Raw genomic sequence first — 23,954 nt, 5'->3', positions numbered from 1 at the left:
TGCTGTCTTGTATTGTAGTACATCTGAAGCCATTCCTGTGTCCTTTCCACTCTCGAGTAATTTACAGTAAAAGTAAGAGAAACACCCTCTAAGACTGGAAACACCACATCAAACAGTTTACATGCATGAAGGTACAGCCTTTTCAAAATCTAAAAGAGACACCATGAAAAAAATATGTGCTGTTCTCCTGGGGTCATATGCAACCTGCCTCTCTAACAATATATGAGAAAGTGACGCCAGAGTACAAATGGCCCATTTTCAGAGGCGTAGACAGTTTCAGCCCATGTCTGCTCTTCAAAACGATAACACATCTTTTCCCTTTAAATGTTTAGTCATGATTTTCCTTTAGTTTTTGAAAAGGCATTGTTAAAGTTATATAAGTACATTAGACAGATTTGTCCTTCAATTAAGATTAGTTTTCAACGTTGTCTTTCAAATGTTTCACATTACACTGTGGTGTGTGGAACACATTCACTGACATGGCAACCACACTCCTCAACTGAAAGGTAGGTGTGCATTATCTTGCTGCCATCATAGCACATCATCTCCACCTCTTTCGCACTGGTTTTCATTTCTTGACAGCATGTGCATGAATGCGTCATGCTTTCGCTCTCCGCAGAGTACCTGATAAGTGTAAACAGACAATGTTTAATATAAACAAACATCTTCAAAATGACTCTTCACATGAGCTGATCAGGTGGTTTCAGCATGATTTTAGTGCATGTCCCGCAGATACTCACATTGAGGAAGACTTTCCACAGGATCCCTCACAGGCAGTTATTTCCACCGGCTCAACAGACTGGCAATTATTTGCCTTCAGATGGGTGGTGTTCTTCATCATTCGACAGTTGGAAAGGGGAGTACCTGTGAGGAAATAGTATGAACATCTTTTTTATGTTGCTGCAAACACGACACATAACACAAATGATAACTTCATTGGCAAACTAAAATAAAGCTATGTGGAGCTTTAGCCTTAGAATTGACACAAATTATGGTATTATGGCTATTGGTTTTTACAGATTGCCACCATATGGTTACAAAGTGAGCCCATTAGTATAACTGCAGCTTTTAACATGGCAAAATTCCGGTGATAAAAATCACTGTAAATACAATATCTATTTTTTGACCCTGTTGGTTGGACAAATATCTGACGAATCCCCAAAATATCAACATTTTATTCATAATGAAAATAATCACTAGTTGCACCCATTTTTTAGTTTTGAAAGGTACAAAAGACACTACTTTTTCATGTTGTGGATCAGGTTTATGAAGATTCGTATTTTATTTTTTCTAAATGTTTTATGTAACCTAATACTGAATAATGTGAATTTATTTGATCGAGTCATACTTACAAGTTTTGCAACAACCGTTGATGTCACTTTGTTCAGTTCCCTGTAATATAAACAATATGGATTGTAAAATATACAGATATACATCACTGACAGATATAAAGGCACACATGTCACTATCTAAAGGTATCTTTTTTTTTTACTACTGTATGTATTTGTGTATTTAAGCATATTTTGTCTGTTATATCCCCCAAATTTCTCCAACCATATACTGTAAATTAACTGATAAAATTTATCATCATAGCCAATTTGGAGATACTTTTCTCCCTATTTGGCTTGCAGTGCCCATTTTCGGTTTTTATACCAGTCAGTTCATTGAAACATTAGTTTTTTTGTTGGACTAAATAACCTGAATCCAAAGTCCAAAAATAAAATAAAGGTAAATGCTCCTCTTAAGGCTTGTTAAACATAGTAGTAGCCAAAATAGCAAAAACAACCCCATATCCTACTGTATTTCTGACAAATTAGAATTTCGAGTCTTGTTTGAGATACAGTTTGGATGCCAAGTGCACTGGAAGATAATTCAGTATCAATTGAGGGTTATTAACTTAACTTATTAACCAAGCAATACAACTTGCAGATATAGAAATGTATGCGTATTTAAGGGCTGAAATATACTCACAGGAATGCAGTTATTTGGATCAAATGCAGGACATATTACTTCATTTTTGATGGTTATGAACTCATCATTCTCCTTTGTGCAATCATACGTGGTACAGCTGTCATTTGGTGGTGACCAAGACTTGGAAGGCTGTCAGAGAAGTAGATGATGTCACTCACTGAACATAAACAAATCCGACTAATACCACAATTTAGGGATACACACACTGATTCTGATGGTATTTCAATCACACTGTACTTACTTCAATAATTATTGGAGACTCGAAGCCTGGGACCTCCAAAACACAGCTTGTCTTTTTACATATTCCACAACATACTCCAGGTTGTTTTTCATATACATAGCCCTTTAAAAAAAACAGCATAAACAAATCAATCAATTCAGAAAAAACAGCACAACCCAATCAATTTTTCAGAAAAAACAGCAAGCACAAAATTGCTTTCACCGTCTTTAAATGTCTCAAATAAAACCAACATTTGCATGACTAGATACAAGATATGACATGGATAAATATCTATTGGGTATTTTCATTGATTTTTTTAAGCACTGGTAAGTCAACCCCTTCATTAAATATGGCACACCTATAATATCAAACCTATCATCATGTGCACATACATAACAAAGTCTATGCTTCAGCAACTGTAACACACAGCAGAAGTACTGTTCTGGCAGATTTCTGAAAGTAAAGCATGTGATTGAGAATTTAAAGTACTCCAGTGATGTTAAACATTTTGTACACTATAAAACGTTACTGGCTCCAAAATTAAACAATTAAAAACAGCAATTCTCTTAAAGTTTTCATGCACAAGTACCGTTTGACAATTTTCGTGACACTTCATCATACTACACTGTATGGTCTTCAACTTGGTGTGTGGATCCTGTTCTCCTGTACACTTGCATTGTTCACATGGGCTTTTGTTGAATCCTTTACCGGGCTGTAGATAACAAAAAGTAAAGTCTGAGCCAAATTAATTTAAAAGACAACAAAACAAATATCCCACTAGTCTGACGACAGGGTGAAAATACAGACAAATGATGACCTATGTCTAACTTGAATATTGTTATTCTATATTTAATTTATATCATACTTAATTGAAAGATAACATAATTTGTAACATTTTAACAAACAAGTATACTCCTAAGAAAGTACTTTATCATATATAGAGTACATTTTTCCATACCTTGTATTCGGTCTCATTGAAGACACAGACGTCCTTGGGTACTAGAAAAAAAAATTATAACAAATCTGATCACATAAAAGGCTTATGTATAGTTTCTAAATAAATGTAACTGTAGCATAATATACAAAACTTACCACACTTGTAAGAGGGGCAGCAAGTGTGATTTGAGACATGGACCTCCAACTTAAATCCCAGTTCGCAACTTTGTATTTCCGATGAGCAGCTGTTCCGATCACATTCTTTTGGTCAGAAGATGAGATAAGAAGTTCAGAAGTGTTGAGTGAGTGAGTATAACATAAAATAAAGCCAAGATTACCATACATTTTTAGATAGTGACATAAATGAATTCTCTTAAGTCTCTTAATTGTGAAAAAAACACATTCAAATGCAGAATAATTGACATGAACACCATTGTTCAATGATTGAAAAAAAGCTCATTATAGACAAAAGCTGATGCTGCCACCTTTGATATAGAGTATATTCAAATGGAATTGCTGTCATTTCAGATATAAACAATAAAACAACTCTTAAGTTAATAATAATAACAACAAATAATAATAATACTGTCTGTATAGTCATTTTAGAGGCTGCCGTTTCTGGTGCTGTTGAATTGTATTGTGTTAATCAGTTGACAGTTGCTATTTCTTGGCCACACATCTAAGGGGATGACAGTAAGATTTACTGCAGGACTGTTGTTTTAAACTGCACAAGTTTTAGGTGTGCCTGGTGTTGTGGCACCTGAGTGTATTTCCTTTAGCTTTAGAAAGATATTTTACAGAAGAAGAAAGAACAAAGGAGTTTCTTTACAACTGTTTTCAACAGCTGAGTAATAATCTTCATGATGAGTGAACTGATTTTTTTGTGCTGTAATACCTGTCTCTGTTAAAACATTACGTCAGCAGACGTAGGTGTGTTATTTGAACCACTTACCACATGTCGGTCTCTCACAGCAGTTCTGTGTGCGGTTAACCAACACCATACCTTCCCCATTACAGGTTACTGGTATTTGTGTGGGACAGGCAAGAGGCTCACACTGAACACTCAGAGTTTCCTCATCACAAGAACACTGCTGACAGTCACTCTCCCAAGTGTCACCTATCTGTATTAGCAGGAATGATTTACAGAGTTAATGTTGTAATGAATCCACAGTGATAATAAGAATTTGTCATGCATTGAAGAATTGACCTGTTTAGGTTGGCCCGCAGGTCCAGTGCAACCTTAAACAATAAAAAACAATAAGTTTAACTATGCAGCAATCCATTCCCAAGAAATTATATTTATCTTCACAACAGAACATGTACTTACAGGCGGAGACACAGATGTCGGCCTTTGGACTGAACAGAATCTTCCCCTCTGGGCAGTAACATCCCTCCACGAATCTGTTACAAACTTCTTTGTTCTTGCCTTTTTCTCCCTGGCATTGTCGTTCAAACTTGGCATCATATCTAAATATGAAGATAATATACACACATAAACCCATTCATCTGACCATTTCACAATAATTTCAGACATACAATTATGAATAACACGCACAATACAATGCAGACAACAAATATTGTATCTCAATGCCTTGCTAGTGGCATGATTCGAGAAATTGCACTGTTGGTCTGCTTGCCCAAGGTGATTTATCGCAGTCTATTTCATTGATTAAAATCAAGTTTCGACATTCATGTTACCCACAGTTGGCTACTAATGACTTTGGTTATATCTTGAATTTCCCTCTACCTCAACCACGCGGCCTTAGAATAGGCTGCTAGAGCTGCTGCATGGTTTAGCCTCTTTTTGTCTTACAAGCTGCTGACATAATTCACTTAATGAAAGTGTTAAAAAGAACAGCGATTACCTCGAATTGCAAGTTGGTGAAAAAGGTTTTCCACAAGGCTGGTACACTTTATCTTCTGAACATTCAAATTCTACAACAAGAAAAAGTGGATTTGAACACCAAAAATGTGGAAAAGAGTAATTTGGATATCTAAAAGATAACAGTTTGTTTTCAACAAAAAGAAAGCCCTCCTACCACACTGTCCCTTTGTTGCATTCCTCCAGGTTACACAGATAGATGATTCAGCACATCTCAGGGCGTAAGCCTCCAGACTGCTACAACCAAAGGTGGCATTTGACATGTGGCAAATATCAAATTTACAGGCCTGATAAAAGGGTTCTGGGTCGAATACTGCATGGCATTCCTCAAAAGCCCTTGATGGTCATATCAAAAGGAAAGCTGTTAATCCAAATGATATTCCAGAAAAAAAAATGACATATTGTGGTCATGTTCATTCTTTAAATTCTTACTTGCTGTTTAAAACTTCACAAAGTTCAGTGTTGCAGGGTTTTGGTGAAACTGTTGGACCTGGTGGTCTCGTGGTAGGTTCTTCATGGCCACAATATGGCTTTTTCGTATCATTTACCAACCAATGATGTCCCATCTCAGTGCATGAGGGATGAGTCTGGCCATTTGGTAATCGGCAGTCATTTGTTCTGTTATTGTCACAGTAACCTGGAAGTGAAAGTGAATATTAAAAAATACAGATATTACAACCCATGTCTTAACACATTTCTATGATATATTTTCATCTATGTACATAACATGAAGCCTAATTCGCTGTTAATGACATTTATTCCAACAGCAAATTGATTATCAGTTTACCACAGTGTCCCTCTGTATTGCTGTGGAAAAGGGAAAGCGGCAATTCAACGCTGAATACAAGCCCTCTGAATGACACAACTGCATCGATTTCTGGGATCTTCATAAGCAGCTGAATGCCTCTGCTTGTTATTGTGAAGTCCTCATTAGAGTAGGTCGGCAATACTTGATTGCTGTTGATGTAAACCTAAACATTTGCAAGATTATTTAGGTGAAATATTTTTCATCATCATTATCAACACATCATTCAAGTATATTCAAGTGAAATAATTAAACTACATTTAGGCCGTTTGTCATGGCAAAAACTACCTTGTTCACGGTCCTGGGGATTCTTTCCTGTGTAAGAATAACTTCATAGTCTTTGTAATACACAATCAAGGCTTTTGCACAGGTCACAGTTCCAGTGGCATCACAGTTTTCATTGTCAATAATAATCTTAAAATTGTGTCGAGGAATGATCTCTTTGACCAGGACATAGGTGCAGTTTTCCTGAAAGCTGTAATATTGGCCATCAAATGTTATGTAATGAGGATCTCCCCAGCCACCGCAAACACCTGCAAATATGAGATTGAGATTAGATTGAGTGTAAGAAATAATTGTAGGCTATTTATTGCAGTTTGCCTTTAGGTGAATGTTGTGTCAATGTGTGATTTTGAAATGCTTCCATTTTACTTACATTTGCATTCATAACTGAAACAACAGCCATCTTGATCATAAACCTTAGTTGGTCTTATCCGATTTTCACATACAGGCATGGTCACTGGCTCACATTGCACATGTTCTCTTATTTCTTTTCCATTCTCACATGTCGATGTGGTGCATGTGTCTGTTCTCCAGGACTCACCTTCCTTTAAAGGGCAAAGTAGTGTTTTAAGTGATTTACTACAAGTCAATTAAATATTGAGCTCTAGGAGCACATATGGACAACATAAAAGTATGTAATTCAGGAAACATGAAAAAATGTACTTCATTAGAAGGTTAAGTGGAAATACAATATGGGGCTCAGGTTTTATTATAAATCCAATTTAGGGTTTGAAATGCTTTGATAGTTCGGATTTTGGGATTATTTGTAGATGTACTTAGAAATTTTATTAATTACCTGCAAACTAATTTATTTATGGAGCTATATCTTGTTTGTTCCTTTGTTTATGTAGGAATATCTCTGTCTTTCAGATTGAGGTTGTATATGTTGTGAGTTAGTGTTAGTTAATAATCCTAAAACTACTGATAGAAGACATCTAATTATAAGAGAGATTCACGTTTTTTGAAAACCGAACCAAACAGCCATTTTAATATGGAGGCATTGGAGGCATTTCAAATGAATCAGTAATTACATTGATACAGTTAAATGGAAACAAAAACAGTTAATACAACCTATACAGTGGGCATTTTGTGGGCAGTACATGATTACAGGATTCTTAATTTTAGGTGATATGATCCTCATACATTTTTTTGTAAAAAAAGAAAAGAAAAGAAGTCAAATACCTTTCTAGGTGGTGTGAGGTATAAGCAGTCTTTTGGGGGCTTCTTTGTTGTACTAGCTGTTGTTGAGGCAATTTGTGTAGTTGAGACAAAACCAGTTGTGGTGGGGGCTGGAGTTGACTGACACGGTCTAGTCAACTTCTCAACACTGCATGTCAAATTGCAATATGCAGTGTAACACCAGCCTGTTCCATCAGTCTTATTGTACATGAAGGTACCTATATGAAAATGAAACCAATACAAATAGATCAAAGTGAATACATGAAACACAAAACAAAGGCAGGGTTACAAGGTTAAATCGCCACACTTAAAAATGGACTTCAATGTAAAGTCAAAGTTAGGATCAGACATACAATTACTCTACAATGTCATAAATATTTTGTGGATAAATATGTTCAATATGCCAAATTTTTGGGCCACATCATTTACTTTTCTGAAGCCATATACGGCCGATATACGTACATGTCAATTAAAAAGAAAAATCCAAAAGGATTTCAAAAGGAATGAAAGCCAATTGAAACAACATTTGATCTCAGAGAATAAACACCTTACATAAATTGTGCGGAGGCCTATTTCAGGAAGCAGGGTTAACTAACTCTGAGTTCAACCCTCTACTCTGATTTCAGCAACACTAAGGTGAGCAACTCTGGGTTATCTGTTTCAGAACAGTAGGACAGCGTTGGGTCAGTCAACTCGGAGTCTGCTCACACTGGGTTGAGCGTGTGCATAAAAGCCATCGTCAATGATTAGCTGATAACATGTTTCACCATGGAAACAGGAGAAACAAATGCTTGATTCTCCCACTTCTGCAATTTCCCACTGGAGTGAGAATATTAATGAATTAACAATATCGTACGGAGAAGAATTAACGTGGAAATTATATCAGAACTCTAATCTAATCACCTTGCCGATTCAGAAAAAAACGGGCTAAACATTTCTCTCAAGAGAATAATTACGCTTCCCTATCAAAGTTACGCACATCAGCAGCAGCAAAAGTAGTGAGCTGGCACGGCACAACATTGTTGACAGCGTATTATATTCGCTGTAAATGTCAAGCGGTTCTTAAATCACGTGCAGTAAACAAACTGTCGCTCCTTAATTGGGAGTGAAATACTTTAAAGTCAGACAAATTAGGCAGTAGTTTTCAATGAAGAGCCTGACTGATTTATAACCAAATCCATGTTCCTCAGCAAGTGATCACAGTTTAAATTATTAAACCATTTCTATAGCCTATTCATATTAGGCTTTTTAATGAGGCTTGTTTGTGACTTTGGGAACATCACAAAAGTGAACAGAACAGAAAAAGGCCCTGAAACAATGGCTTAGACGCCATAATAGGCTTGTCTTAATGGTGATCATTGTTATGTGTGTGATTTTTATGTATTGTGTACGTTTTGTGAATGTTGATGTGTGATTTGCTGCTGCTTGCCCTCTTCTCCTGCCCAACAGGAACCACAATGGAAATAAGCTATTGCTATGGCTATTTATGTATTTTAATGTATGACACAGAGTGCTATTCATATTTTTATATAAAAAAAAAGTCAAATAACATCATTCATTCATTCATTCATTCATTCATTCATTCAAACAATCGCGTGGGCTACAGCGTCACATTTCAGCCTGACAGAAAATCTGCTCAGCGTCACAGATGTGAGCAAATTCCCAATATTAAAAAAGTAATTAGTTCTAAGTGCAACACCAATAATTATTTCTGAAATTAGAGCATGTTCACGGCGTGTTAGGTGGCCGCCAATCTATATGAACGACACAAAGGCTGACAATACTGATCAGATAGGCCTAAATGATCGATCAAACGTAAATTCATCAGGAAATGATAAAAACATCCTGATGAAGATTTCAGTGGAGTAATTTTGCTTCTAACTGTACAGGGACGCGCTGTGACACAGTTCAATTGGAGCTGAAGCGTAAAGTGACCACAGACTCAGAGTCGGTTCCCTCAAACCTCCCAGCGAGCAGGTTAATCTTGCTGAGTCTGTTGCAGTAACGTACTCTGAGTTGCGCTGAACCGTCTTCCTGAAACGGAAAACCCAGAGTTTCCACTAATCCTGAGCGAACAAACTCTGAGTTGCCTCAAAACCCGCCTCCTGAAATAGGCCCCTGGTCTAATTGTGGCCAAAGCATTACAATAGTAACAAAAAGAACAACCGATGACATCCATTTCTTACCTGGGGGAAACTTTTCTTCCATGTACTTGCAGAAACATAAAGTTGTTCCACTTGGTGTTGATGACTGAAGAGTTGAATGTGTTACAGTCGAAACAGTTTCTGTGGTTGTTGATGTGGTACTGGGTTTTTCTGTAACTGTTGTGGATTCAGGGACTGTTGTTGTGGGTTTCTCTGTGGTGGTTGTTGTTGTTGTGGTAGTGGGTTTTTCTGTGGTTGTTGTGACAGTGGTAGACATCTCTGTGACTGTTGTAGATTCTAGAGTTGTTGCGGTGCTGGTTTTGACTGTTGTTGCTGAAGTGGTGGGCTTTTCTGTGGTTGTTGATGTGGTACTGGGTTTTTCTGTGACCGTTGTGGATTCAGGGACTGTTGTTGTGGGTTTTTCTGTGGTTGTTGTTGTGGGTTTTTCTGTGGTTGTGGTGACAGTGGTAGACTTCTCTGTGACTGTTGTAGATTCGGGAACTGTGGTAGTGCTGGGTTTGACTGTTGTTGCCGAAGTGGTAGGCTTTTCTGTGGTTGTTGATGTTGTACTGGGTTTTTCTGTGGTTGTAGATTCAGGTACTGTTGTTGTGGGTTTTTCTGTGGTTGTTGTTGTTGTTGTGGTGGTTGTGGGGTTTTCTGTGGTCGTTGTGACAGTGGTATACGTCTCTGTGACTGTTGTAGATTCAAGAGGTGTGGTAGTGCTGGGTTTGACTGTTGTTGCTGAAGTGGTGGGCTTTTCTGTGGTTGTTGATGTGGTACTGGGTTTTTCGGTTACTGTTGTGGATTCAGGGACTGTTGTTGTGGGTTTCTCTGTGGTGGCTGTTGTTGTTGTCGTTGTTGTGGTAGTGGGTTTTTCTGTGGTTGTTGTGACAGTGGTAGACGTCTCTGTGACTGTTGTAGATTCTAGAGTTATTGCGGTGCTGGGTTTGACTGTTGTTGCTGAAGTGGTAGGCTTTTCTGTGGTTGTTGATGTGGTACTGGGTTTTTCGGTTACTGTTGTGGATTCAGGGACTGTTGTTGTGGGTTTCTCTGTGGTGGCTGTTGTTGTTGTCGTTGTTGTGGTAGTGGGTTTTTCTGTGGTTGTTGTGACAGTGGTAGACGTCTCTGTGACTGTTGTAGATTCTAGAGTTATTGCGGTGCTGGGTTTGACTGTTGTTGCTGAAGTGGTAGGCTTTTCTGTGGTTGTTGATGTGGTACTGGGTTTTTCTGTGACCGTTGTGGATTCAGGGACTGTTGTTGTGGGTTTTTCTATGGTTGTTGTTGTCAGTTTTTCTGTGGTTGTGGGGACAGTGGTAGACTTCTCTGTGACTGTTGTAGATTCGGGAACTGTGGTAGTGCTGGGTTTGACTGTTGTTGCCGAAGTGGTAGGCTTTTCTGTGGTTGTTGATGTTGTATTGGGTTTTTCTGTGGTTGTAGATTCAGGGACTGTTGTTGTGGGTTTTTCTGTGGTTGTTGTTGTTGTTGTTGTGGTGGTTGTGGGGTTTTCAGTGGTTGTTGTGACAGTGGTATACGTCTCTGTGACTGTTGTAGATTCAAGAGGTGTGGTAGTGCTGGGTTTGACTGTTGTTGCTGAAGTGGTGGGCTTTTCTGTGGTTGTTGATGTGGTACTGGGTTTTTCGGTTACTGTTGTGGATTCAGGGACTGTTGTTGTGGGTTTCTCTGTGGTGGCTGTTGTTGTTGTCGTTGTTGTGGTAGTGGGTTTTTCTGTGGTTGTTGTGACAGTGGTAGACGTCTCTGTGACTGTTGTAGATTCTAGAGTTGTTGCGGTGCTGGGTTTGACTGTTGTTGCTGAAGTGGTAGGCTTTTCTGTGGTTGTTGATGTGGTACTGGGTTTTTCTGTGACCGTTGTGGATTCAGGGACTGTTGTTGTGGGTTTTTCTGTGGTTGTTGTTGTGGGTTTTTCTGTGGTTGTGGTGACAGTGGTAGACTTCTCTGTGACTGTTGTAGATTCGGGAACTGTGGTAGTGCTGGGTTTGACTGTTGTTGCCGAAGTGGTAGGCTTTTCTGTGGTTGTTGATGTTGTACTGGGTTTTTCTGTAGATTCAGGGACTGTTGTTGTGGGTTTTTCTGTGGTTGTTGTTGTTGTTGTGGTGGTTGTGGGGTTTTCTGTGGTCGTTGTGACAGTCGTATACGTCTCTGTGACTGTTGTAGATTCAAGAGGTGTGGTAGTGCTGGGTTTGACTGTTGTTGCTGAAGTGGTGGGCTTTTCTGTGGTTGTTGATGTGGTACTGGGTTTTTCGGTTACTGTTGTGGATTCAGGGACTGTTGTTGTGGGTTTCTCTGTGGTGGTTGTTGTTGTTGTGGTGGTGGTGGTGGGTTTTTCTGTGGTTGTTATGACAGTGGTATACGTCTCTGTGACTGTTGTAGATACGGGAACTGTGGTGGTGCTCGGTTTGACTGTTGTTGCCAAGGTACTTGGCTTTTCTGTGGTTGTTGATGTTGATGTTGATGTTGATGTTGTGGTGGTGGTGGTGGGTTTTTCGGTTACTGTTGTGGATTCAGGGACTGTTGTTGTGGGTTTCTCTGTGGTTGTTGTTGATGTTGTTGTGGTGGTGGGTTTTTCTGTTGTTGTGACAGTGGTATACGTCTCTGTGACTGATGTAGATTCAAGAGGTGTGGTAGTGCTGGGTTTGACTGTTGTTGCTGAGGTACTGGGCTTCTCTGTTGTATTCATAACATGGGATTTTGTTGCCGCTGTTGTTGTTACCACTGTATTTGTTACAACCTCAAGGGTTGTTGTTGTGATGGGTATTGTAGTTGTTGTAACAGCAGAAGTAGTGGTCTTTTCTGTTGTCGTTGTGACATGTGCTGTTGTTGCTGAAGTGGTGGATCCTTCTGTGGTTGTTGTTGAAGTAGGCTTTTCTGTGGTTGTTATGGATTCAGGGATCGTTGTGGTTGTTGGTTTTTCTGTGTATGTTGTTGTTGTTGTGGGTTTTTCTGTGGTTGTTGTTGTTGTTGTAGGTTTTTCTGTGGTTGTTGTGACAGTGGTAGACGTCTCTATGACAGTTGTAGATTCAGGAGCTGTGGTAGTGCTGGGTTTGACTGTTGTTGCTGAAGTTGTAGGCTTTTCTGTGGTTGTTGATGTGGTACTGGGTTTCTCTGTGGTGGTTGTTGTTGTGGATTCAGGGACTGTTGTTGTGGGTTTCTCTGTGGTGGTGGTTGTTGTTGTTGTTGTTGTTGTGGTGGTGGTTGTGGGTTTTTCTGTGGTTGTGGTGACAGTGGTAGACGTCTCTGTGATTGTTGTAGATTCTAGAGGTGTGGTGGTGCTGGGTTTGACTGTTGTTGCCAAGGTACTAGGCTTTTCTGTGGTTGTTGTGGGTTTTTCTGTGGTTGTGGTGACAGTGGTATACGTCTCTGTGACTGTTGTAAATTCTGGAGCTGTGGTGGTGCTGGGTTTGACTGTTGTTGCTGAAGTGGTAGGCTTTTCTGTGGTTGTTGATGTGGTACTGGGTTTTTCGGTTACTGTTGTGGATTCAGGGACTGTTGTTGTGGGTTTCTCTGTGGTGGTTGTTGTTGTTGTTGTGGTGGTGGTGGTAGTGGGTTTTTCTGTGGTTGTTGTAGATTCGGGAACTGTGGTGGTGCTGGGTTTAACTGTTGTTGCTGAAGTGGTGGGCTTTTCTGGGGTTGTTGATGTTGTACTGGGTTTTTCTGTTACTGTTGTAGATTCAGGGACTGTTGTTGTGGGTTTCTCTGTGGTCGTTGTTGTTGTTGTTGTTATTGTTGTGGTGGTTGTGGGTTTTTCTGTGGTTGTGGTGACAGTGGTAGACGTCTCTGTGACTGTTGTAGATTCAAGAGGTGTGGTAGTGCTGGGTTTGACTGTTGTTGCTGAAGTGGTGGGCTTTTCTGTGGTTGTTGATGTGGTACTGGGTTTTTCAGTTACTGTTGTGGATTCAGGGACTGTTGTTGTGGGTTTCTCTGTGGTGGTTGTTGTTGTTGTTGTTAGGGTGGTTGTGGGTTTTTCTGTGGTTGTGGTGACAGTGGTAGACGTCTCTGTGACTGTTGTAGATTCAGGAGCTGTGGTGGTGCTGGGTTTGACTGTTGTTGCCAAGGTACTGGGTTTTTCTGAGACCGTTGTAGATTCAGGAACTGTTGTTGTGGGTTTCTCTGTGGTGGTTGTTGTTGTTGTGGTGGTGGTGGTGGGTATTTCCGTGGTTGTGGTGACAGTGGTAGACGTAGATTTGAGCGGTGTGGTGGTGCTCGGTGTGACTGTTGCAGAAGTGGTGGGCTTTTCTGTGATTGTGGTGGATTCTTCAGTGGTTGTGGTGGGTTTTTCTGTGGTAGTTGGGGTAGAGCTTGGTGTTGTTGTACAAGGGGCAACCATGCAGCATTTGACTCGTATTTCAAAGTCAAAACAAATAGAAGGGAAACCTTGGTCTTTGTTATGACAGATCAGTCCATCATTTAGGTTGCAAGTTAGTATTTGACCTAAGTCCTTCAAAGACGTATCCTTGTACTGTGTTGCTCTACACTCTATTTCCGTATAATTTTGGCAAACACTCAGATCTGTATAATTCATGTTTTCAATGCGTTCATATTCTCCACCATGACCTAGGGTCTGATCAGGGTAATGCTTGTTTTTCCAATCTGACCACTGACAAACAACACAATCAGAGGGTGTTGTTGTGGGTGTTTGTGTGACTGTTGTTTCAATTGCTGTGGTAATGCTCGGATTTTCTGTGGTTGTTGATGTTGTACTGGGTTTTTCTGAGACCGTTGTAGATTCAGGAACTGTTGTTGTGGGTTTCTCTGTGGTGGTTGTTGTTGTTGTGGTGGTGGTGGTGGGTATTTCCGTGGTTGTGGTGACAGTGGTAGACGTAGATTTGAGCGGTGTGGTGGTGCTCGGTGTGACTGTTGCAGAAGTGGTGGGCTTTTCTGTGATTGTGGTGGATTCTTCAGTGGTTGTGGTGGGTTTTTCTGTGGTAGTTGGGGTAGAGCTTGGTGTTGTTGTACAAGGGGCAACCATGCAGCATTTGACTCGTATTTCAAAGTCAAAACAAATAGGAGGGAAACCTTGGTCTTTGTTATGACAGATCAGTCCATCATTTAGGTTGCAAGTTAGTATTTGACCTAAGTCCTTCAAAGACGTATCCTTGTACTGTGTTGCTCTACACTCTATTTCCGTTTGATTTTGGCAAACACTCAGATCTGTATAATTCATGTTTTCAATGCGTTCATATTCTCCACCATGACCTAGGGTCTGATCAGGGTAATGCTTGTTTTTCCAATCTGACCACTGACAAACAACACAATCAGAGGGTGTTGTTGTTGTGGGTGTTTGTGTGACTGTTGTTTCAATTGCTGTGGTAATGCTCGGATTTTCTGTGGTTGTTGATGTTGTACTGGGTTTTTCTGAGACCGTTGTAGATTCAGGAACTGTTGTTGTGGGTTTCTCTGTGGTGGTTGTTGTTGTTGTGGTGGTGGTGGTGGTGGGTATTTCCGTGGTTGTGGTGACAGTGGTAGACGTAGATTTGAGCGGTGTGGTGGTGCTCGGTGTGACTGTTGCAGAAGTGGTGGGCTTTTCTGTGATTGTGGTGGATTCTTCAGTGGTTGTGGTGGGTTTTTCTGTGGTAGTTGGGGTAGAGCTTGGTGTTGTTGTACAAGGGGCAACCATGCAGCATTTGACTCGTATTTCAAAGTCATAACAAATAGGAGGGAAAACAACTTGGTCTTTGTTATGACAGATCAGTCCATCATTTAGGTTGCAAGTTAGTATTTGACCTAAGTCCTTCAAAGACGTATCCTTGTACTGTGTTGCTCTACACTCTATTTCCGTATGATTTTGGCAAACACTCAGATCTGTATAATTCATGTTTTCAATGCGTTCATATTCTCCACCATGACCTAGGGTCTGATCAGGGTAATGCTTGTTTTTCCAATCTGACCACTGACAAACAACACAATCAGAGGGTGTTGTTGTTGTGGGTGTTTGTGTGACTGTTGTTTCAATTGCTGTGGTAATGCTCGGATTTTCTGTGGTTGTTGATGTTGTACTGGGTTTTTCTGAGACCGTTGTAGATTCAGGAACTGTTGTTGTGGGTTTCTCTGTGGTGGTTGTTGTTGTTGTGGTGGTGGTGGTGGTGGGTATTTCCGTGGTTGTGGTGACAGTGGTAGACGTAGATTTGAGCGGTGTGGTGGTGCTCGGTGTGACTGTTGCAGAAGTGGTGGGCTTTTCTGTGATTGTGGTGGATTCTTCAGTGGTTGTGGTGGGTTTTTCTGTGGTAGTTGGGGTAGAGCTTGGTGTTGTTGTACAAGGGGCAACCATGCAGCATTTGACTCGTATTTCAAAGTCAAAACAAATAGGAGGGAAACCTTGGTCTTTGTTATGACAGATCAGTCCATCATTTAGGTTGCAAGTTAGTATTTGACCTAAGTCCTTCAAAGACGTATCCTTGTACTGTGTTGCTCTACACTCTATTTCCGTATGATTTTGGCAAACACTCAGATCTGTATAATTCATGTTTTCAATGTGTTCATATTCTCCACCATGACCTAGGGTCTGATCAGGGTAATGCTTGTTTTTCCAATCTGACCACTGACAAACAACACAATCAGAGGGTGTTGTTGTTGTGGGTGTTTGTGTGACTGTTGTTTCAATTGCTGTGGTAATGCTCGGATTTTCTGTGGTTGTTGTGGTCGTTGTTTCTATGATTATTAAGAAAAAGTACATTATCAGATTATTATCAGGTTATATCAATCCAATAAGAAATCTTCCAAACCCAAGGTCTGCATTTTAAGTCTCTTACCAATTGTTGTAGTGAAGGTAAAGGGTGTGGTTGTAGGTTGTGTTGATGTCTGGGGCGTTGTTGTTATGTTTATGATGGTATGACATTCATAGGTGATTCTATTAATAATTCCATCCTTTCCACAATCAGCTTCTATACAGGTGTTATCCCCGTCATCTGTCTTATAGAGTGTGTCTCCATACTTGTATATTTTACCATTATATAAGCATTTGCAATCTGCAAAAAAGAGAATATCTTAATTGCACGATTCTTATTTTTTCAATAGTTTGTCACAGAGAAAACTATCAAAAATACAGATAGTTTTATCTGTAACATAAATCAAACACCGAATTATTCAAAAAAATACTCACCACTGACATTATAGCTGCACTCCACGTTTGTTGAAGAACATTTACTAAAAGGTAAATGCAAGAAATATGTTTTAAATACGGTGTATGAACAAATAATGTACGATTTATTTGATAATGTGGCGAACACACTTTGGGGTCATCATACATTTTCCTTGGGTGCACTGAATTGTTTTTCATTGACTTTTGCCTTAAGATATCTTCACAACTATGCCATAATTGGAGGAGAGACGCAGTACAAGGTATGGTTATAAAGATATCAGTGCAAATAATGTGTGTTTTGTATCAGCTGCCCACCTGCTCAGAACAGGTTGACAGCTCTGCACACTCGTGTTCCATAACATTTTGGTCACTAGATATGCAAAAGATACCCCCACATTGTTCCACTAATTTTTCTACTTTTAGTCTACATTCTTTAACTAGCGATATGTGATCATGGGGGCAAAAATTATAGAAAATAAATTGTGATTTTCTTTAATTTACTGTACAGAAGTGACTGAAGGCAGCAGGTGTCCATCAACAGTCTTAAGTCGGATTGATTCTACGCACTTTCAAGAGTCATGTCAAGGGACACGTTTTGTTTGTAATTATTTTCTACAATTACCCTTATTTTATTATTTTTGCTGGAGTATAATTAGGCCAGCAAACTTAGTGTTCATAAAAAAGATATAGGTTATCATTAACTTTAGCAACAAGTGCAGAATTAATAAGATGGAAAGCTTCTTACCAACTGTAACAGTTTTCATTTGAAGGCACGCCCTCCCCTTCTTGATAATGCTTCTCTTCGTCATCATAGCAGCCACATTCACTCTGTGACACACACTTCATAGTAATGTCTTCCAAATAAGGTCTTTCAGGTGGACATCTTGGATAGCAGCCTTGAAAAGGTAAATGTTGCTGTGAGTTGCAAAACGAATAAGTACAGACAGGAAGTCTAGCCTAAACCATGTGAGGATCTCTGAATGGCGAAAGTGAAAAAGGTAAAAGTAAATTTAGTAACAGTAAGCACAACAGTGCTTGACCATTGGGCTAAGAAAGAGAAAACATTGCATTCACAGTCACTCAACTCTCCCTGAATAATTATAACACTTTAAGTGCATACTTCATGCAATTTGTACCTTCTAATGCTGGAATTTGATTGTAACACTTTCCAGAGGGATTCCTGCAAGTCTTCATGCATGGTTTTCCACATGGCTCATAGTGCCATTCACACAGTCCATCATTGTTGTAGTAATCACAGAATACAGCTAATGAAACAGGAAAAGATACATAACAAGATACAAAAAACAAGATTACTAAATCATTTAAACAATGTTCACAACAAATGAGAATGAGTTCATTTTTCACATTTTATATTACATAAGACACAGTTGACATGGTGATAATGACATAGTATTTTTTGTTTTATCTCGTCGCAAAAACACAAGTGAAACACTCACGGCAGACTGAGGGAGTTCTCCATCTCACGCAAGCTCCAGCCTTATTGCAGGCTGCTGCGTAGGCTGCTACAGCAGAGCAGAAACAGTCACAATCTCCTCCTGTATTGCAGGAACATGTGTCTCTCACACAGGCATCATGATAGTTATGAGGATCCACCTTTTTGGAACAAAATCATTGTAATTGCAAGTAGCGGTTAGAGTATATTCTGATTTCCTAAATATGCAGAGTCATTGCATGCAGAGTTCACTACAAACAATGACTTTGTTTGCGAATGTGACATTGCTTGGAAGTTTTCTTACCTTCGAATGGCATTTTTCAAATACTTTACTCTTGATAATGTTGCAGTGTTTTAATGCCCATGCCTGCCTGAAGGAGTACAAATTGCAGGGATTTTTTGGTGCGACAGCATTAGGGCAAGTAGGTGACACTTTCCAACTGTTTCCAAACTCAAGGGCTTCAACCACAACGTCTTTTCTTCTGGTGGTGTAATCGTTCTTAATATTTCCATCAAAATTCCCACACAGACCACAGACTTGTCCCTGGAATAAAATGAGAAATAGTAAATTTTTTAAATGGCAAACTTATTTATAGTCACCTGCACACCTGAATATCTGCTGGCCCACCTTGAATGTGGGACTGAGTTTGATCATGAGTGTTGTCTTCTTATTCCAAATGAGAACAACACCATTCTCTGCCTCAATCACAACATATAGACCTATCGAGTGGATTTTATAGGCTATTTCTTGGCCTTTGTCTTGTTTGATAACTTGGACATTTTCCTCCGAAAGAATAATTTCATAGATCTGAAATAAAATAAAACATGGTCATTTGTAATCTTGCAGTGTTATGTTAGAGCATGTTAAAAATATGTGAAATGCATATCATAATGTAATATACCCCTAAGTAGAACTTTATAATAGTGGAGCAGATGCTTTCTGTTGTTCCACATGGAATGTTCTCAGTGAAGACCCTGAAGCTGCCATTGTTATTTTCCCCACAGTGATCCTGCAAGAAACTGACGTCAGTATTTCAAGACTGACATTTGACAGATAACAAAGACTAAACATAAGTTTGCGTCGTACCTGAGCAAAGACGTAGCCACATTCACCGTTAAAAGAAAATTTCTTTTCATCAAAAGTGATGTAATGTCCTTCTCCATATATGATACAGGTTCCATCACAAGTACGTTTTGTACAGTCCCATGTTCTGCCATTGCAAGTGCTTTGATTTGAAAAAATAGAGTAATTTCAAGTTACATATCCTCAATTTAAAAAGAAAACTGAACTGACCACACATTAGTGTGGACAGTTTAAAAGGGCTCACCAGGTATTACAGTCCACAGTGGTAGTCTGTCCAGGACTGTATAATTCTCCATTATGTTCGCAGGGACATTTCTCCTCCTCAACACAGCCTCCTTTATCGTCTGACAGCAGGCCAGCAGGACATACACAGCCTGAGGCACAGTGACTATTGACCTAAACAGCATCACAGTAATGCATTTAACAGGTCATCTTTTTGCTTTAGTATACACACTGTATGTACAATATCTAACAACAGGCAGGAACCATTCTCAATCTTACGCATTCTGTGGTAAGTGTCTTGCAGCTTTTTTGGCACTCAAATCCCTGGTCACCTGGCTTTGCGCTTGAGCAGTTGAAGTAAACCATTGGCTCGGTGCATGCTGATGACAATGATAGTGTTACAAAGGACACCACTGTATACTTACACTGCTCAGACATTGCTGTGCTATGGAAAGCATACTATGACAAACAAACTGAGTGTTTTCTACCTGTATTCGTGTTACTTCCTATACAGTCTAGTTTTCCACTGCGGCAGAAGCTGAAATGCATAGAAAAAGGGGTTGACAAATGTTGAAAAATGGGAGAATTTTCTAGTAAATTATTATAAGTTTTCGCCAAACGTCTTGCTAAAGCAAGAACAATCTAGGACAGGGTTACCAAACTGGTATAGGCTTTGGTTTGGAATTTTTTGTTAATTTTGAATCCGTCAGTATTTCTTTCAATGAAGAATAATGTTGCAAGGAGCTGGAGACTATTTTAGGCCATAGAGAGCAAAAATTAGTTGTCACCTTACTGGTCACTGGTCTATAACACACACATACAAACAATCACATTTTAGTGTACAGTTTTGTGATTCCAAATTTAAAAATCAACAAAATAAGCATTGCAACAAAAGTGCTATCATGGCTAAATACCCAACATTAAAACCATTACATTATTTCCTAATATTACCAAAAGAGCTATTCGCATTTGCTTAGCTGAAAAAATTAAAGAAGCAAATTTGTTCATGAGCTGGACTTCAAACAGGCAAACATATAAAGATTTATTTTTTGGCAGAAGTTTACTTTCAGTAAATATATTCCTTTTTGTACCTCTATTTAGCAGTGAGGTTGTGGAGTGCGCGTTACTTGTTTTTTAATGCTGTATGCCTTAACACGGCTTCTCACACGGCAGTTGGAAACAGTATTTGAAGATAAAATAAAAATGGTCCTGGATTAACCCGACACTAGAAAAAGTTGACAAAGCTGACCCAAAACCCACTGAGGGGCTTGAGCTGCAGCATCCCCAATTTACCTACTGCCAGGGACTTCTGTTGCATTTTATCCCATTTCTCTGTCCTGAGAGCTTTACAGACAGCTCACCAGTACAAACTTTAAGTGCATACTGCTTTAAAGACTTATTAGAAATACTGAAATCCTCACCAAGTGTGTCCGTCAACCTTTGCGAATAGCCCGGGGTGCACAATGGTGTCTCTCACGTGACAGGGGCATTGTGAAGCTGGCACACACTCTTCCTTCTCATTTAGGTAAGTTCCTTCCGCACAGCCACAGCCATCAAGCGGTGTAAATTTAAATTCACATGTTGGGTCTGACTGACTAAGAGAGCGGCAGGTGCGACCACAGCTTGTCATTTGGTAGCCATACACAAAAGTAGGGGGGCAGCTAGTCGTGTATTTCACTTTGAAAGGAAAGAGGTTTGCTCAATATTAGATTATAATAAATAAATATGGATTTGATTTATTTCACATTTGATGGTTTGGGTTTAACTCACGGCACGTGGTGTCCCTCCATCCCTCCAGTAAGACACCTTCAGCGGCACATGCGTGGGCATAGGAGGACAAGACTGCACACATGCACTCCTCACTGTTTTCACAGGCGCAGGTGTCATAAATGCAAGACTGCATAAAGAGGCATGAAAACATTTGCAGTTGTTAAGTGAAATAATAGAAATGCAGAAATACACACATATACGTACATTAGGCTGCCTATAGAAAAAAAAACTCTGCTTACAGCTTCGTAGACTTCTGGGTTCAAATCAGAATGACACTGGGCAAATACCCCATTTGGGTCTGACAGCATGGAGCACCAGTGTTTGGCATAGTTTTCTACAAAAACAAATAAACAAATTTCATACTGACAGTTTTGTGAGTAACAATATTAATAAATGGAGTATTTCCGTTACCTACCCTTGTCTACACTCAACATGCAGGGGTCCCCAAGATGGTTTGTCACCTCAGGGCAGTTTGGTTTGGCCCTCCATGTGTTGGCACATATCCCAGCCGTTCCCTCAATCAACCCATTTGAGGTTCTGAAGTCATCAGCTTCCACATCATTAAAATCTCCACAGAGGCCTGTTTAAAGAAAGTGACTTTACACCCAAAAACATATTCACTGCAATAATCATCACATCATATTTCAAACTTTAGTTAAACAGTTGTATGAAGTCAAATCACACCTTGGAGATGTCCCTTATTTGAAACATCGGCTATAATATAGGCCTGCATAATGGGTGTGTGCTGAATCTCAAGACGAAGCCCATAGTTGGTTTGGACTATAGTGAAAAAAGTCGATGGCTTGAAGACTGCAACGCCATCTGCAGGGGGAAAACCATTTTGACATTGAATAATGAAATAGTTTTTATTTAATTAAACTTTTTGTAAAAACATGTCTTGAGTTCTTAGTACAATGAATATGAAAAAAAACTATTACTAACCATCAAAAAAAGGCAGATGAGAAATCATGTGGTTATAGATAACCTGTCCGCTGGCTTGGACTACAATGATCTTAAGTGGGAAAAATGATACTGAGACTGTTAAAAAAACTTCTACCTATTCAACCTTCCCAACAGATAGGACATTTCTATACATATGAGTTCATTTTAGTCGGAAAGAACCATAATATACCGTCATGTTACCTTTTGGTCAGGCAGTTGTAGAGTGACTGCACCCAGGCAAGTCAATTTATCAGATTTTTCACAATTGACCAGGTCACCAAGGACAAGGAATTTGCTTATGTTGTGCTAAAATAAAAAATAAAAAAACGTACTCAATGATGAAATGTTCTCATTTTCAGGTATTGTATTTTCTTTTCAAATTAATAAAATAAATTAAGATGCCTCACCTTGGAGAGAATATAAGAGCATTGTCCATGGAAAGTAAATGTTTTACCATCAAAGGTGGAGATGTGGGAGCCCCCCAGCACAGAGCAGGTGCCAGGGCAGTCTAAATTCTCACAGTTCCACTGGCCCTTGTTGCAGGTGCTGTCAACAGAGTTCAGTTAGGTCAACTGGAAAGACCAACTCAAATACACGGTACACGTGGTGAATGTAAACACTATAGCGAAGATAGTAAAGGGATTACCATTTTTTACATGGCTTTGAGAAGGATTCCCCTGGTTTGTATGCCTTGCTATTGTGTACGCAGGAGCATTGGTCAACAGCAATACACCCACTCTCATTTATGTCGTCAAATACAGTCCCTTAAGAGAAACATAAAGACATGATTAATCTTTGGCCAATGGTAAACTGCTCTACGCAATGCAAACCCTGAAGGAGCGTGTTTTGCAAAATATGTTTTACCGCCTATTTTACATTTATTGCGTTTCGAACCGCATACTCTTTCTTTTTTCTATTCTACATACTACATCTGACGATAAAAGGAATCTAGTTAGGATGCAGTATGCTACAATTGTGACATACTTTTGCTCATTTATTTCATCATAACATCGCGCCTTGATCTTGACTTTTGCTCTTATATCCGTCGCATCTCCGTTTGTTATATCCGTTTATTACGGCTAAGCACCTTATTTGGATTTTACTGTGCATCGCCTGACAACTTTAGCTCTTTAATTGCAGCACATTAGGCTAAACAGTTATAACCTTGCGCCTAGCTGATGGCAGCCAAGGATACTAACAATGAAGCGTCACAACAGTGCAAAGAGGAGCGTCAAGAGAACAAGGACAAATCAAATGAATGTGATTATCTCACTATATTATCATGAAGTAAACAATTTAGTATTTGTGGGTAACACAACAAACCAAAACACAAATTATAACTTCATCGTTTCTGTTAGTTTATAAATGAGGAAACTTACCAGATGGACAGAAACATCCATCTTCGCAGTGTTCATCACAAACTTGGCTTCTCTGGGAGTTACTGCAGGTGTCAACACAGGGACTACCACATTCCTTATACTCCTTGTTGAAAAGGCATGTTTGGGCTATTCAACACATGAAAACAAATGTATAAAGACTGATTATGATATAAATACAGTGAAAAGGGACAAACATGTACATGTTTTGATTGCTGTTCTCACCACAGACATCTTCAGTCTTCCATTCCTGGGGTTTCCCGCCTTCATAAGCGCACTGACGGGAGTACTCTGATATGGTTTTACACAGGCATGAAGAACTGCTGCTGTTACAGTTGCACATGTCCTTCTCACATGCTTCGATATACTTGTCAGTATCAAGCAGGTTCTGGCAGCTGAGGAAGGCAGTTCCTGAGAGCAGCTCCTCACAGAGACCTGTCTGTGAGTCAAAGTAAATGATTTATTTAAATTGTCCCTAAATGTCATATCAATAATTTAAAGCAAATCCATTTAGACATACCTGCATTGTACAGGTTTTTGTGGCTGTAGAGGAGATGTCTTCACAGTCTTCATTGAGATTGTTTACTTTCCACAT

General features: G+C 39.4%; 1 protein-coding gene across 1 annotated transcript; it reads right to left on the bottom strand.

Moving 5' to 3' along the window:
- Positions 1–446: 446 nt before the first annotated feature.
- Positions 447–23,954, bottom strand: LOC307251238 (uncharacterized protein; the record flags this gene model as incomplete). The annotated part of the gene is made up of 36 exons (XM_080028558.1): positions 447–624; positions 741–864; positions 4,455–4,594; positions 5,442–5,646; positions 5,797–5,980; positions 6,103–6,347; positions 6,470–6,641; positions 7,279–7,493; positions 9,462–12,165; positions 12,658–13,712; positions 14,136–14,354; positions 14,781–15,002; positions 15,432–15,653; positions 16,534–16,577; positions 17,258–17,408; positions 17,649–17,777; positions 17,970–18,126; positions 18,270–18,509; positions 18,594–18,773; positions 18,868–18,975; positions 19,053–19,191; positions 19,294–19,445; positions 19,551–19,651; positions 19,760–19,809; positions 20,693–20,948; positions 21,042–21,168; positions 21,281–21,375; positions 21,457–21,621; positions 21,726–21,863; positions 21,984–22,053; positions 22,185–22,289; positions 22,391–22,529; positions 22,630–22,747; positions 23,363–23,488; positions 23,585–23,798; positions 23,880–23,954. 36 exons carry the CDS (start codon positions 23,952–23,954, stop codon positions 447–449), a joined length of 8,964 nt encoding a protein of 2,987 aa, XP_079884684.1.

Source organism: Ammodytes marinus, assembly GCF_949987685.1.
Source record: "Ammodytes marinus genome assembly, chromosome: 5".
Classification (NCBI taxonomy): Eukaryota; Metazoa; Chordata; class Actinopteri; order Uranoscopiformes; family Ammodytidae; genus Ammodytes; species Ammodytes marinus.
The sequence above is the reverse complement of the archived record's forward strand: the minus strand, read 5'-3'. Positions and strand labels throughout refer to the sequence as shown.